At 49.0% G+C, this 16,181-nt stretch overlaps 1 protein-coding gene and 1 long non-coding RNA gene across 2 annotated transcripts in view; one reads left to right on the top strand and one right to left on the bottom strand.

Annotated features, from left to right (window-relative positions):
- Nucleotides 1-16,181, top strand: part of TTLL10 (tubulin tyrosine ligase like 10) — a 210,164-nt gene that overhangs the window by 167,789 nt on the left and 26,194 nt on the right. Inside the window, exon 6 of the mRNA XM_083512900.1 lies at nucleotides 3,496-4,076. Coding sequence (XP_083369026.1) covers nucleotides 3,496-4,076 — 581 coding nt within the window. The remainder of the gene's footprint in view (nucleotides 1-3,495; nucleotides 4,077-16,181) is intronic.
- Nucleotides 7,550-11,741, bottom strand: LOC310711463. Its single transcript, XR_014528463.1, has 2 exons — nucleotides 11,589-11,741; nucleotides 7,550-9,196 (listed from the first exon to the last, which is right to left on the bottom strand). It is a non-coding gene; the product is annotated as an uncharacterized lncRNA (long non-coding RNA).

Raw genomic sequence — 16,181 nt, forward strand, 5'->3', positions numbered from 1 at the left:
AGAGCATATCAGAATTGTTATGGGATCCCTGTCCCACAAACAAATCAGGTATGACTTCCCCAGAAACCAATAAGAGAGAATGCTCCATCAATACCGTAGTCTAACCTCCGCGTAAGCAATGTGCAAGGAAATCAGGATGAATGCTCAATAAATAGGTCATCCGGAAGAAGCCTTCAAATGTAATAGACTTGCCACATATTGCAGTCAGAGGAAGGACTTAAGCTCTTCGGAATAAGGCCAAAGTCTCATCTAGTCTCGCCTCCTCTTCTTGTGGTGGTCAGCCAGGTGTCCCAGTGGAAGGTCTGCGAGTAGGACCTGACTTTAGCAGCCCTCGCCCCACTTGCAGTTCCAGCAACTGGTATTACTCAGAGACAATTTGCCTCTGACAGTGAAGGTTCAGCATAGCCATTGTGGCTAGTAGCCATTGGAGAGTCGCCATGAATTTGACTAAGAGCTCATCCAGACTTACTTTTGCTCAGGTAACAGGTCTGGGCTTTCTTTTTCTTTCTTTTTTTTAAAGAAAATTTGATTTTTTTTGACATAAAATACAGCAAGTATTAGGCTAATCTACAAAACAGGAATAATAATAATAATACCAGAGAAAAAAGAGAAGAGGGGAAGAGAAAGAAAATACCTACAAGGCCCTTTACCATATTTATATCATATATCCTGTCATTTTCCCACATGTGGAGAGGTAGAGACACCCCCCCACCCATCTACCACTTTCCAGGTCCATATCTGAGTGCTGGTGTTTTGTTGCTGTTTTTTCCCCTGGTGAAAACTTGTTCTTTACTGCTGAATTAGAGCAAATGGCAATTCCTAATTGCCATTTGCTCCAATTCAGTATTAAATAGCGGGTTTTCATGGGGGAGGCGGGGTCAGGGGAGGAAGCGCTGGGGCACTGTGCTTTAAAACAGGGGTCGGCCAGGTTTACCTTGCCTGGGGTGGTTCACTCCAGCAGAGAGCCTGCGATATCCGGTGTTTACATCTGCACAGACACGATTTCCAGTGTCTGCACATGCACAGACACGATTTCCGGCACCGCAAAAGCAAGTTCCCGTGCCACGCTGCACCAGTTTAGCACAGCTGAGCAGGCTACTTGGTTCAGGGGCAGCTCGTGGGCTGGTTAAACGACCCCCATGGGCCGCTTGTGGCCCATGGGCCTTACATTGCTGACCCCTGCTTTAAAACGTGCACCTGTTTCTAAAAAGCACAGGGCAAAATGTAAGAATGGGGGATCCCAAATCCTCTTCTTAAGCCATCCCAGTTGGTGGCCGTCGCTACCTTCCATGGGAGCGAATTCCAGAGTTTGACCATGGAGACCTCACACCAAAGGACTCTTGCTATGAGCATGCGCACAATCACAATCAAGTTGCCTGTTGAGGTGGCGGCTTTTCAATGTGCACTGCTGATGTGAACGGGGGCGGGACATGAACTGGGACTCTGTGCCAACGGGGCATGCACAGAGCTCCGTACAAAACCCAGCAGGTTCCCTATGCCCTTGGTGTTGCCAGGATCTATGCACAGCTGCCCCGTGTGGCGAGCCTTTGAACTGCAGGTGGCAGCCTTCTCTGCGAAGAACCTTCAGGCCCCAGACTGACTCCGCCCACTCAGGCTTCCGCAGCCAATTCCAAACTCACTTGTTTTTCATTATGAGTGACGGGGAAGGGCAGATCTTCCCCAGGTAGGGCTGGGAAACACCTGGAGCACCACTGCCAGTCAGAGTAGACAATAATGAGTTTGATGGACCAAAGCCATCATTGTATAGATTTGTGGAGTCCTGCTGTCATTCTGCCTTCTTTTCCCAGCATTCCAGAGTGTAAAGTTTCCTGTGGCAATTTATCGGGGTGCCTTGGAACAAGCTTGGCACACCACTGGCACACGATAGTGAGGACTTTTCATGTCCAGCGCCAGCCCTGTTCTGATAGGGCCAATGTGCTTCCATCTGCGTGGGCACCCCACTTTCTCTTTAGTTCCACCCCCTGGCCCAGTACTGACTGCCATTTTGATTTCCCACAATGCCTCTGGCTCACATTGACCCAGGGCATTGTGGGAGGCCGGGCAAAGGCCTGCCGGGACTCAGAAGAGCCCACTGTGCCGCTGCAAACCCGGAGTCCTCAAACATATGCACCACAGAGTCCCCGGGGCAGAAATCAAGCCTGCTCACTAATAAAGGAAATCCTTCACAATTCTAGCAACAGTTCCTAAGCAGCAGTTGCTAGGCGACTGGCCCTTGTTGATAGTGCTGAGACCTGCCTTTGAGCTGCCCAGGAAGAGGGGAAATAGTTTGCTGCCTATAGATGCTCAGAGTGCCAGGGCTGGGCCGCTTGAGACGCTGGTGTCGGCTGAGCGCAGAGCAAAAAACACACGCCGAGCCTCCGAAACCCCGAGCCTGCTTGGGAAGCGGGGAGTTGGCCGGCTTTAGACTTCCGTATGGCTCGGCTGGAATACAAACCCACAAATGCTTTATTAAAGCATTTAGGGCGTGCCAAGTTAAGGTTAGAGCTTCTGTTACTTCGCTTTCTGTTTGGGTTGGGTCTTCGTTTATTTATCATTTAGGCAAGCTGCCTTACCCTGAGTCAGACCATTGGTCTGCTTAGCTCAGTACTGTCTACACTGACTGGCAGCAGCAGCTCTCCAGGGTTTCAGGCAGGGGTCTCTCCCAGCCCTACCTGGAGATGCCAGGGATTGAACTTGGGACCTTCTGCATGCAAAGTAGATATTCTACTACTGAGCTTTGGCCATTCCATCAGGAAATGGGAACGCAGAAGCCTCCCTGGTGGGGAGTCAGACCATTGGGCCATCTAGTTGTGTAGTGTCTAGGGAGAGCCCTATTCCCTTAAGGAGTTGCAATTCCCAGAGTGGCCTAACAACCAATCCCTCATCACAGGGAACTCTGGGAACTGTAGTTCTTTCATGGGAATATTAGGTTTCCTAACAACTCTCAGCACTCTATGCAACACATCTCCCAGAATTCTTTGGGGGGAAGCCCTGGCTGTTTAAAGTGGTATTAGGTAAAGGTAAAGGGACCCCTGAGCATTAGGTCCAGTTGTGACTGACTCTGGGGTTGTGGCGCTCATCTCGCTTTACTGGCCGAGGGAGCCAGCATACAGCTTCCAGGTCATGTGGCCAGCATGACTAAGCTGCTTCTGGCAAACCAGAGCAGCGCACAGAAACGCCAGTTACCTTCCCGCCGGAGTGGTACCTATTTATCTACTTGCACTTTGACGTGCTTTCGAACTGCTAGGTTGGCAGGAGCAGGGACCAAGCAATGGGAGCTCACCCCATTGCAGGGATTCGAACGGCATTGTTCTCTCCCCGTCCCCATTTTATTGCCACAACAACCCTGAAGGGTAGGCCCCACGCTGAGGCGCGGACTGCCCCAAGGCCACTCCAGTGAGCTTCACAGCGGGGTGAGGGATTCAAACCCTGGTCTCTTCCGCATTGGCTCCATTGCTATCTGAACTTGCAGTTCCTCTTTGGTTATTTTCACAGCCACTGTCCGGAGCACAGATGGGCATCGTCCATAGAGCTCCCCAGCAAGCGATCAATCTTCTGTCTTCCAAGTGAGCAAGGCGAGGATATGGGCGCTGAGGAAAGCAGGCCGCAGCCTCCGCTGAGGTCGAAAGAGATGGCCCTCAGACTGGAGCCCATTGCAGAGACCGTCAGCAACTTTGAACTGAGCAGCAGTGAGCAAGCGGAGGCCGTGGGCCTCCAGGGTCCCTCCGGAATGAATTTGGGGGACCTTGAGACAAACCCAGTTAAAGGAGACCCGGTTACAGGGACCGGCCGAGCCCAGAGACAGTCTCCAGAAAGGACCCCGCTGGAGGCTGCAAGCCCAAGGGCGGGAGGCAGCGAGGTTTCGCTGGAGGGGAGCTCGTCCCAGGAGGAAGGAGGGTGTGAGGAGGGTCCTGCCCATGGCCAGGAAGCCGGCGCAGAGGCGAGGCCGCCCGGGCCCACTCAGCACTCCGCCAGAAACCCACTCCCCATGTCCCACTCCAGCTCGAAGGTAAACCCCAAGGGGGTCTTAGCGGGCGGCGCTGGCAAGCGGAGGAAGAAGCGCAGAGGACAAGGAGGTAATCAGAGCCCTTGAGGGATCTCCAGGGGTGGCACCAGGAGAATCCTGGGTTAGATAGAGAAGCAGGGTGCGGGGGGAGGACAACCGACCCTAGCAATGCCCACCTCACCTCTACTGGTTGGGCGCAGGGGAGTGGTGGGAGGAACCAGCTGGGGAACCACCAGAGGTAATGGGGCAATGAGGAGTCGTCCGAGGGAGACAGAGGGGTGGGAGCTTGTCGCAGCAGGAGGGGGAGACACCCCTGACTCTTCACCAGCCTGACTCATCTCTGCCTCTGTGCCTCCTTCTACTCCCCTGCTTCATGTCCGCCTCTGATTCTGGACTCTCCCAGCTCACAAAGCCCTGCTACCTCCTCAGCTTGCAACACCTCCTCTTCCCGGTCTTCTCTGGGACTCCCAGTAGTCCTACCACCACTTCCTAGGCTCCGAGCCGTCTTCCCTTGGGGGTTCCTCGGCTGGTTCTTCCCACCGTTCCTCTGTGTCCAATCTGCCCATGACACCCCCTACTTTTGGCTTGGGTTGGCCTCTCTGAAAACCATCCCTCCTCCCCTGTAAGTGGTGTCCACACAACAGGCTGCTTGCACCCTTTAGAAAAAAAATGAAACCCCAAGTGTCATTATTCTCTTCAATTGTTACCCGCCTTCCACTTTGAGGCCTGTCCCAGGGCAAGTTGTGACAATGGAAAATACAGTTTGAAGGGTCTAAAAACTTCCATTAAAATATTACCACCAAAAAACAGGGTGAGGATTAACACTGGACCCAACCTTATAGCTTGCACCAAATGCTAATCCTACTCAGAGTAGACCCATTAAAATGCATGGACATGGCTAACTTGGGTCTGTTGATTTCAGTGGGTTTGTTCTGGGTAAGACTGACTGGCACTGGATACAACCCAGTGTGGCAGAGTCAACTAAGTTGCTGCACTAATGGAAGCCGGCGCAACAGAATCTGCTAGCACAACATGACTCTCTCCCCTGTCCTTCCCTTGCGCCCCCCTCAGAGCTGCTTGGGAGATTTGACAAACCCCCAGAACAGCCCATGGAGGAGGAGAGGTGGGATCATCTGGCCCAGGTGACTTCTGTTGTTAGGCAGGCCAGCAAGACAATGTCTGAAAAGGGAGCTGCAAAAATGGCACATTATACTGTACAACTCGTGCTTCCAGTTGCCAGCAGATAAGGTGGCAGATCAGTGGGCATTGCCAGAGGCTGATATTCACGGGACGCACCAGGTCTGCTTCCATGCATTTCATCTCAAATGGATCAGTTTTGGGACTGTATTCCACATATCCGCTCAGCGTCTATCAAAAAAAGGCAAAAAAGAAAAAAGGCAGAGGCTTTGTTCTCCCTCCCCTTGCCAAGAACTTCATAAAACCGAAATCGTCCAAGTGAGACTTATAAAAGAACAAATTAGAAATATGGGGAAGGGGTATATAAAAACAGGTCCCATTAGCAGGCAATTTGGCTAGAAGCGAAGATGGTAGCTTCATTAATAGGGCAATTTAGCTGAGGGGTTTTTTTAGAGGGGAGGGGCAGGTGTGTGCGCGAGCCACAAATATTTGTATGCTATAAAAATGCAAAAAGACAAAGACAAAGCCCTGTTATTTTATTTCCCTGGCAATATTGGTTTGCTAATTGTCCTATTACAATCCTGGCAATAAAGTGGATATTGGTTTATCGCAAAAGAGTGCAGGTTGGAGACATTTGAATAAAAGGAATAGCACCTGGAACTGTGCTGAAATTGAGTTTGAAACAATGGAATAATTTGAGGCCACCTGGCAACATGAGAACATAGGAAGAGCCTTGCTGGATCAAGCCAAAGGCCCGTCTAGTCCCAACAGCCTGTATCCCCACAGTGGCCAATCAGATGGCTCCAGGAAGCCGCCAGGTGGGGCGTGAAGGCAGCAGCCTCCTCTCACTGTTATTCATAAGAGCAGCCCCGCTGGATCAGACCAAAGGCTCCTCCTATTTTCATAGTGGCAGACTAAATGCCTCTGGGAACCCTGCAAGCAGGACCTGCATGCAACAGAGCTCTACTGACTTGCATTTCCCGGCAACTGCCATTCAGAGGCACACTGCCTCTGCCAGCCAGACCAACTGGAGCAGGGGCAGCAGGTTGACCCCCACATTGGGGTCACATCCAGTGGGAGATACCGCTGGGAGAAGGAGGCGGAGGGCGGTCCTTGCTTGGCTTCCTCCTCCCTGCATGGGGAGTTAGTCATGATGATTACCGTATTTTTCGCTCTATAAGACTCACTATTCCCCTCCTAAACAGTAAGGAGAAATGTGTGTGCATCTTATGGAGCGAATGCAGGCTGTGCAGCTATCCCAGAAGCCAGAACAGCAAGAGGGATCGTTGCTTTCGCTGCGCAGTGATCCCTCTTGCTGTTCTGGCTTCTGGGATTTGGATTTTTTTTTCTTGTTTCCCTCCTCCAAAAACTAGGTGAGTCTTATGGTCTGGTGCGTCTTATAGAGCGAAAAATACAGTAACTTCCGAGAATCTGCTTTGAAGAGGTCTAGCAGTAGCCACAACTCAACAGTAGCCTTCCCATCAACCTTTCTCCTCCCTTGAGTGCAACATTTCAAATTGTGGACAGACAACCTTTCTCTTAACTGGAGGCACCAGGGATGGAACCGGTGACCTTTGGCCCTTCCCCCAAAGTTGACATACAGCTGGGAGAGGCAGAGCCCAGGTTAGGGCGGAGCCAAGATGGAACCATGTGGGCTCAGGAGCGGAGCCTGGCACAGTCTGCTGGGTCTCTGTTGGAAACTGGATGGAATCAGGAGGTGGAAGAGATCCAGGGCAGAGCCTGGTGGGGCCTAGAATGCAGATTTGACTGCTTTTCAGACTCCAGTACTCATTTGCCTTATAGAACAAAAAGTTTTGCAGGCAGAACCAATACAATCCTAGCTGGTTAGGAATCAGGGATGGAATCAGCACCTGGTAGCATTGGACAGCTCCTTGGGTCAAACCACATGACAGGGCCCACCATTCATTTATCTGCCCTGGCGCAGTCCTTCAAGCTGCACTGGGTTGCTGGGTCTAGCTGCCATCTGGATCTCCCACATTGCCTGGCTGCCTCCTTCCTATGAGTAGAGCATCTCTCTGGCTTCAGTTTATATAAGATGATTCCAAACTCAAAACCTCTGCCCAAACTTTTTGGGTGGTATTCTGTTGGCGCACTGAAATTACTGAATCTCGGTTTGCCAGTGGGTCTGCTCTGAGTGGGACTAGAACAGGATATAACCCCTTGCTTCCCATTCTCAAATGGAGGGAGCTGTTAGCCCTTGTGCCGCCCCATGTTAAACATGGATTTACGCAGCAGCGTATCCCCAAAGTGCCTACAAGGCTTCCCAGTGCTTTGCCTGTCATGCTTAGCGTTGCATCTCCAGTTTCAGCACAGGATGTTAAGTAGATAGTCTTAATTTCTAAATTTTAGGGCTTCAAAAAAGGAGACATTTCAAGAGAGGATGAGTCTAAGGAATGTCATTGCTCTTTACTGTACAGTCTAGCACCTGAGCTCAGTGCTTGCTTCCCTCTTTCGCCACAACGGGAGATAAAAGCCAGAACGGTACATGCCCAACAACACAACCAACAGCTGGTATTTTTAAAACCCAAATTAATACTTTGAATACACGACGGAGGGGGCGGGGAGGATTGTGGTAATAATTAGCCACCAAGAGAGGTGGAGGGGGGGGGGTGAAACTACAAATGCAAAGTCTGGGAGGGAGAAAGGTTGGGGGCTTATGCTTTAATAATGTGTGTCAAAATATATACAGCGAGCCTGAAAGTGCGTCTTTAATCTTGAAAGGGAAGAATCCCGGGGGACAGCCCTCTTTGATCTCCTTATGTTTGTAATTACGGAGCCTCCCCGTATTAGGCAGAGACGGGGACGTGTTTCAACGGAACGGGAGCTCCTTCCCCTCTCGCGCCTCCTGTCACTGATGTTGTGTATCTCTCGAGCCAGGGTTTCAGGATAAAGTGTCTCAAAATGGCTCTTAACCGCCACTGCCGGTGGGGGGGGCAGGAGCACCAATGGAGGTGGAGGGGTGTGTGAGAAAAGAAGCAGAAAAAGAGAGAGGTGCTTAAAAAATCAGCCCACAGCAGCTATTCAGACATGGCTTCTGTGTTTGCATCAAGGATATGCAGTTAGTCCCATGTGTCCTTCTCATGCATTTTCCTCTGCCCTCCTCTTCCCTTCTTCCTTATGTGTCATGCCTTCTTAGATTGTAAGCCTGAAGGCAAGGACTGTAGGTTAAAAATAAATAAATCTGTAAGCCGTTTTGGCTGAAGAGCTGAGTATGATATCCCCTTTAAAAATAATGTTCAATAGTGTATTGACATAGAGATACACAGAGAGAAAACAATGTAATTAAATGAAAATGAAAATTACACACACACACACACGATACACATCTGGGTATTCTGGGGTTAATATATCAATCAACCTAAACAAACTTTGCCAAGTTAATGTTATACCCCTTATAGAAGTGGAATATAAATACTAGGGCTGCGCATGCACAACAGACCTGATCCAGGGCCCTGATCCAGACCCCCAAATCACTGGGACCTGGGACCACCCAACCCAACCCAGACTCAGTCAGTCCTGAATCAATCTGAGGGTGAGGCTGGTGTTTAATTAGGGCTCTGGTCGGTTTGTTATAAAACACATCTGGGGTATAATATATTCAGCTTCCTCTGATTATCACAGTGCAGGGTTAAAAAGGAATTTAGTGGGACTATGTTTTGTTGTTGTTGTTGATATTAATGTTTAAATTTATTTACTGTCCTATACCCACAAGTCCCAGGGAGGTTGCTGTGTACCAGATCTGGTCAAATCCTGGATCCTGAACCAAATCAGACTGATGTGGGTCAACCCAGAATTCGGCAAGATTGGGTTGAGGGGGCCCCAGAACACTCCAGGTTGTTTGAAAGCTCCACTGGTGTAAGAATGTAATGGGGGGTGGGGAGAAGAGAGACAGGCATCCTCACTACAGGGGTTAATCAGGGGTTAAATTCAGATCAGGGCAAAAGCCGGGTCCAGCCCTCGAATTCAGGACCGATCCAACTGAAGCAGCTGCTTATGACAGCACGGTCTTTGCTGTTGTTCACTTATGTTGATCTGCAAAGGAGGAAAGTCACATAATGTTAAGCTGAACGCCCTGGAGGAGACAGTAATTAATAAAGTATGCAAAATAAGAAAATAGGTAGTGGAGTGATTAAGTCATTATGCAAACCTCTGTTTGCATGGAGATCAAACTAGCTGCACACGGTGAGCATTGCATTGCAGCATTGCCGTCTACACAAGGATATTTGAGACGGGAGAGAGAAATTTGGTTCAGTTTGCATTTAAAGGAGAGTCTAGCAAACCTGCACTTTCTAAAACCAGAAGTGAGCTGAATCAACCATCCCTCAAAATCTGCACTTCTCTGAATGTTGTGGTGCATTTATCCAGCCAACCAATGGGAACAAAAATGCGTATACAGTGGTACCTCTGGTTATGAATTCGTTCTGGAGGTCCATTCTTAACCTGAAACTGCTCTTAACCTGAAGCACCACTTTAGCTAATGGGGCCTCCTGCTGCCGCCACCGCGCGATTTCTGTTCTCATCCTGAGGTAAAGTTCTTAACCCGAGATACTACTTCTGGGTTAGCAGAGTCTGTAACCCAAAGTGTTTGTAACCCGAGGTACCACTGTGCTAAGATAAAGCATGTATGAAAATGTGTATGTTTGTGAAGATAACATCTGGGAAAATATAAATATTTATGCCTTGAAATACTGGGCAGATTAGGCAAAACTGCAAAGAAAAATGTGTCTGTTAGGAGAAATTTGCACTGAAATACAGACAAATTTCCATGAGGATTTAAAAATAAACCACACAGATGCGAATATGAATATTATTTATTTGTGTGGATGAAGCCGTTGCAGAAACTCAAAATGCGTAAAACAGAATAAATTACAGTACACAGTTAAAATAATCATGAAAGCCAGACATTCCATCAGATAAGCGTTTGCTCCCCTGAATAATTTTACTGATCATCCCCACAAACCTTTCTCCTTAAAATTGCCACTCTAAAGGCAGCACAGGCCGCCTTTTCAGACCTGTAGAGTGACCTGCTCCCTAATAAAAAGTTGATTAGATACCCAGTTGTATCCAGTTGATTTCTCAACTGGGAGATTTAAATCTTTGAACAAGGCTGCTCATGAATCCTCACAGATTGGAAAACCAGTAAGTAGCCGAGTAAATCTTCAGGCGCATTCCCCCTGCACATGGGCAAATGCTCTCTTCATAGGGGATCCGTCGATAGCGGCCTTCAGCTATGGCAGAGTGCATAGACTGGAACCGCAGAACTATAAAGGCTTTTCTTTGACATTTGTTGTGCTTGCTACGCAGCGGGGGCGAGGAATCTGACCGGGTTGTTTGGCACACCGTGGGGGACATTGGGACAGGCAGGCAGGAGTGCGATCAGCACAAAAAGCCGTGCTTCAAAATACAAGATTTCATGCGGGGAGAAGCCATCGCAACCGATGCAGAGAACTGAGCTAAAGGCTGGGAAAATGCAAAACGCAGATGAATCAAAATGGACTGATTCACTCATCCCCAATGGCCATAATGGATTTTGGAAATGGAGCTCTCTTAAAGCGCCCTCCCCAAGTGCTTTTGGCATAAACCTTCATCCTGGCCTGAAGCCTAGGGAGGTGTAATTTATTTTCCTCACTGCCACTCCTCTGGCCTCTTCTGTCCTTCCTGTCTCTCTCTCCATTGGCTGTTAAAACGTTAGACTGTAAGCTCCTAGAGGGCGGAGGACTCTCACCATCTGCTTAGCCTGTTAAAGCATCAAGGTACAGCATCGATGCTGAACGAAAACAGGAAACCCTTCTCGATTGCATGAGGGGATGACCACTGCCATTTTGTACCCAGTGCCAACCTTACTCTAAACAGCCTCGGCCCGTATACCTGAAGGAGCTTCTCCACCCCCATCATTCAGCCTGGCCACTGAGGTCCAGCTCTGAGGGCCTTCTGGCGGTTCCCTCCCTGCGAGAAAAGAGGTTACAGGGAACCAGGCAGAGGGCCTTCTCGGTAGTGGCACCCGCCCTGTGGATGTCAAGGAAATAAACAACTATCTGACTTTGAGAAGACATCTGAAGGCAGCCCTGTTTAGGGAAGTTTTTAAGGACTGGTGTTTTATTGTGTTTTTAATATCCTACTGGAAGCCACCCAGAGTGGCTGGAGAGAGGCCCGGACAGACGTGTGGGGTATAAGTAAATAACAACAACAACAACAACTCTGAGTAGACCCACTGAAACCTGTGCCCATGATTAACTTAATTCCAACTGGTGCACTCCGAGTAGGACTTAATTGACTGCAACTCATATTAAATAAACAAATTGTGGATTCAGGCCCATGGCCCAGTATTGTCAGCACTGACCGGCAGTGACTGTCCAGGGTTTCTGACAGGGGACAGCACTACCTGGGGATTAAACCTGGGACTTTCTGAAGGAAGCTGCCTTACCCAGAAGGCTCAGCTATCTTATTACTGCCCGCTCTGACTGGCAGCGACTTTTCACAGGATGGAAGCAGAGCCAGGTTCCCAGTCACATCCCCTCCTCGCTTGGCCAGCCAGGGGAGAGTTCTGGAGAGGGCAAGGCACCTGAGTCAACAGGTGACATCACAGCCTCCCCATTATGATCTGCGTGCGAGTCAGCTTCTAGAGGATATGGCTTCAGAGCGGGAAGGAGCCTCAACATCGACTCCCCTTTCACGAAAGGTCTGCAAGAAGAAGCTCTACAGCTTCCCGCTTCTCTCGACACTTCAAAGACAAACGTGCTTCTCAGGTCAGCCCCACAGCCCCAAATCCCAAGAGAAACCACCTTGACATCCCACTCCCACCCACCTCTGGCTGCCCTCCCAATGGGATCGGAAGGGCAAGGGGTGGTGGGGCCACACATGCACCTTTTGGAGGTTGGGGGACCCCAGGCAGAAAATCCCACAAGCACTTCTCCCTCACAAATGCAGCAACAAATTAAGGAACTGCTCCCGACACCCAAAATCAACCACCTGAAGCGGCCTCTGCACTCACCTAATGGTAGAGCCGGGCCCTGCAAAGGGATAGTTGTATGACAAGACCGTTTCCGCTTTGGAGGAAGCTGCCCCAAGAGGATTTGTTTTTTTGAAAATAATTCTTTAATTTTCCACGAGCCTTTGCTTCTTGAAGACACAGCTTTGCTCTTGAACACAGAAAGCACTTCTTCATTAAGCGGCAAGAGGCAGTTGAAAGAACTAATGAGCCTCGAGTGGAGATTCTCCCTTGGCCAGGCGACGTTTGGCTCAAGAGCTTTGATTAAATAATTAAATGAGCCGATGTGCAGGGAAGGAGCAGCTCAAAGTGCCGAACTCTTCAATGAGCTATCGGAAAGGCTCTCAGAGGTTATTTAGGCCAATCCCATTTAGCCAATGCAGGAAGTCCACTATTACAATGTCCCTTCGCAGGTAAAATCTGCTGCGAGGGTATCCCTGATTGGTAAGATCCTCGCTACAGGATCCCTGATAGGTAAAATCTGCTGCTAGAGGGAGCCAGCCATTTTCTGATTTAAAACATCTAGCAATGTGGAATCCATCACATTGCATTGAAAGTTTGTGCCTCCATCCATTCAATTTTTGAAATTGGCCACAAAGTGAGGTTATGTTACATTTTGTGCTTAGCTTTATCCTGGGAACCCCTGCCAGAAGCCCAATGGCATCACTGCTCCACTTAAATTTTATTTATTGAAATTCTTATAGACCACACTTTTTATATATAAACAACAACAACAACAGAGAGAGAGAGCGCAAGGCTGTATACCACATAAACAGTTCCATTCTGATAAACATCCATTAAAAGCATTGATAAATACTAGCCGGTAAAAAGAAATTCTCACATCAAAGGCCACTGAATAACACAATTTTTCAGAGGCATCCGAAAGAAGGCAGGAATGAATCTTGCTGAACCTCCATTGGCAGGCAGTTCCACAAGACAAGGCCCACCATATTAAAAGCTTGGTCCCTTGTAAAGGCTGACTGAACCTCAGGGGCCTGAGGAACCACAAGAATGCCTATCAGAGGATCTTCGTGATCTGTACATCTTTCCATTCAGCTGTTTTTCAAGGCACTGGAGGAATTATGTAAAAGAGAGAGCTGTAAGCGGAGATATTTATCCTGGGGCCCATCGGTACTGTACACATAAAGCAGTATCATGGCTTCTCCCAAAGAATCCTGGGAGCTGTAGTTTGCTGGGTGTGCTGAGAGCTGTTAGGAGCCCCCATTCCCACCACAGACCAGCCTAAAGTCATTGAGGAGCTGGGAATTTGAGCCCTGGTCTCTACTGCATCCTAGGCTGGCACTCTAACCACTCGGCCGCGTTGGCTTTCGAAACAAGAGCCAGCGCCCGCCCGGTTCTGACCAAATTGCTCTGGCTTATGTAGGATGGATGGATGAAAGGCCTTTGGATGCCAGTGAAAGAGCAGCCGCCATCAGCTTAGGCTTCCATTGGTATCCGTACTACACCGAAGCAGGTGAGGCCCGCAAGGGGAGAGCCGCGGCGGGAAGACGCCTGGGAAATGGCAGGCGGAGGGTTAAAAGCGCCCCTTCCAATAGGCAAAGAGGTGAGCAAAGACCGCCTCTCGCACCGACCTGAGATGGGCCTGTGATGACTGGCAGGGCGGAAGGGGCACCCAGAGCAGGCGGAGCCAGTGCCAATGACAGGCGGGGCCGGAGCCAATGGCAAGTGGCTCCGACTGATGGTCCCTCCCCACTGAGTTCTTCAAGGGCCAAAGGGAGGCAGAAGATGAATGGGCAGGGCTGGTTGTACAAAGGCAGGTGGAGGCTGGTGGGAGAGGGCTCCATTCACCCACAATGGGCTGGCTCCACACTTGCTTCAGCACATCTCAAATTACCTGCATGCTGCAATTGGGCTTGGAAAAAAGGCTTCTATTAGTGAAAGAAAACATATTTGGAGTCTAAGTTTGTAGGGTGGGGCAAAGACAAATGGGACAGCAGACCAGGTACTACTATTAGAATAATGTGTTTGTGGGAGGGGGTTATTGTTTTGTTTTCATTTTTAACTAATTATTTTGTGCTTCTATCCTGTATTTTTATCTTGTGAACGCCTCTGAGATCTTCCAATGAAGCATAGTATAATAATATAAGAAGAAAAAGAAGAAGAATAAGAAGAAGAAGAATTAGAATTTATATACCACCCTATAAGGGACGCGGGTGGCGCTGTGGGTTAAACCACAGAGCCTAGGACTTGCCAATCAGAAGGTCGGCGGTTTGAATCCCCGCGACGGGGTGAGCTCCCGTTGCTCAGTCCCTGCTCCTGCCAACCTAGCAGTTCAAAAGCACATCAAAGTGCAAGTAGATAAATAGGTACCACTCCGGCAGGAAGGTAAACGGCATTTCCATGCGCTGCTCTGCTTTGCCAGAAGCGGCTTAGTCATGCTGGCCACATGACCCAGAAGCTGTATGCCAGCTCCCTCGGACAGTAAAGCAAGATGACCGCCGCAACCCCAGAGTTGTCCGTGACTGGACCTAATGGTCAGGGGTCCCTTTACATTTACCTTTGCCACCCTATAGCCTGAGGTCTCAGGGCGGTTCACAGAACAAAAAACAAAATATAAAACCACAAAATATATAATTAAAATAAAAACAACAACCCCACCCAAAAAACCCCACCCCAAAAACCCCAATAATGAAATAATAATAAATGAACATTAAAAAAAAACAACTAATACTAATGGCAGGCAGCGGAAAGTTGTGTTATCCAAATGAGTTCTACTCAGTGCTTGGCTGATTGTCCCATAACTTTGGGCTCAGTACCTTTTCGCCCGCCTAAACAAAGCACCACTAAAGCTTCCATTTTGTTAGGTGAGGTTTATTGAGTGGGATTATTGAATTTATGTATCGCTTCCCATTACCAAAAATAAATAAAACCCACCCAACTCCCAAAGCGATTTTCAAGCAAGTAAAGAATGCGGTCATAAAATCACACGGACGTATTAAAAACAGATTTAGCAGTACAATCATATCAGTGATGCTGCCCAGATGCCCAGGAAAACAAAACAAAACCTTCTTGGGCTGGCTCATAAATAATGACAAGGTTGGAGCCAGGCGTACCTCCTGCCCAAGCAATGGCATTTTAATCTCGGAAATCCATCTGAGGCTTAAGACAGCTGCTTATTGGATTTGCAGATTATGGTAGAAATGAATATCTAACTATTAACTATGAGAAGTCAAATGTTTCCAAATGGACAGCCAAGTATTCCTGGACTGTGAATGTCCACAGGCTAGACCAAGCCAGTTTTTATGACTCTCAGGTAGAAAAGGACAAAAGTGTCAATTTCAGTTGCCATATTCCTTTTTCAAAAAATGATCCCCACGGAAATTTATCAGTGTACATTCCCCTTAATATACACAGTTCTCTATTCAATTTTGCCTGATATGTCTGTCTTTCTCTTTTTTTGCAAGCAATTTCCCTAATATAATACATTTTTGTTTGTTTTCACTCATAATTGCATTCTTATGGACACCTTTCCTCAATACATAAATTTTTGGTCCACATTTTGTGGCTGGAGAACTGCCTTGCAAAATTCAGGAAAGTGTGGTTATGAGCTAGATCAGTGTTTCCCAACCACTGTTCCGCGGCACACTAGTGTGCCGCGAGATGTTGCCTGGTGTGCCGCGGGAAAAATTTAAAAATTCGAAAGATTTTTTTTTTAAAGTCAAATTTTCGATTGGGGCGCCGTCACTAGATGACCCCTGGGGTTCCCTCCCTCCCTCCCGCTCTGCGCCTCCCTCCTCCTCCTCCTCCGGGGAGGCCCTTCCTGGCTCTCGGCCAAGGCTTGGCGGCTGCCACTCACTCACTCGCTCGCCCACCCGTCCCTCCATCCCTGCACCCGGCCTCTCCCCCTCCGTCCCCGGCGCGGGGGCTGCCGGGATCCGTAGTCCCCTCGCCCTTGGGCTCCGCGCCCGCGCGGGGTGCGCGAACTACATTTCCCAGCGTGGCCTGGCGGGCCGGGCGTTTTGTTTGAAGCGCTCTTCTCCCGGCCATGGAATGAGCGCAGCGGCGGCG

This window comes from Podarcis liolepis, assembly GCF_965112155.1.
Source record: "Podarcis liolepis genome assembly, chromosome: 7".
NCBI lineage: Eukaryota > Metazoa > Chordata > Lepidosauria > Squamata > Lacertidae > Podarcis > Podarcis liolepis.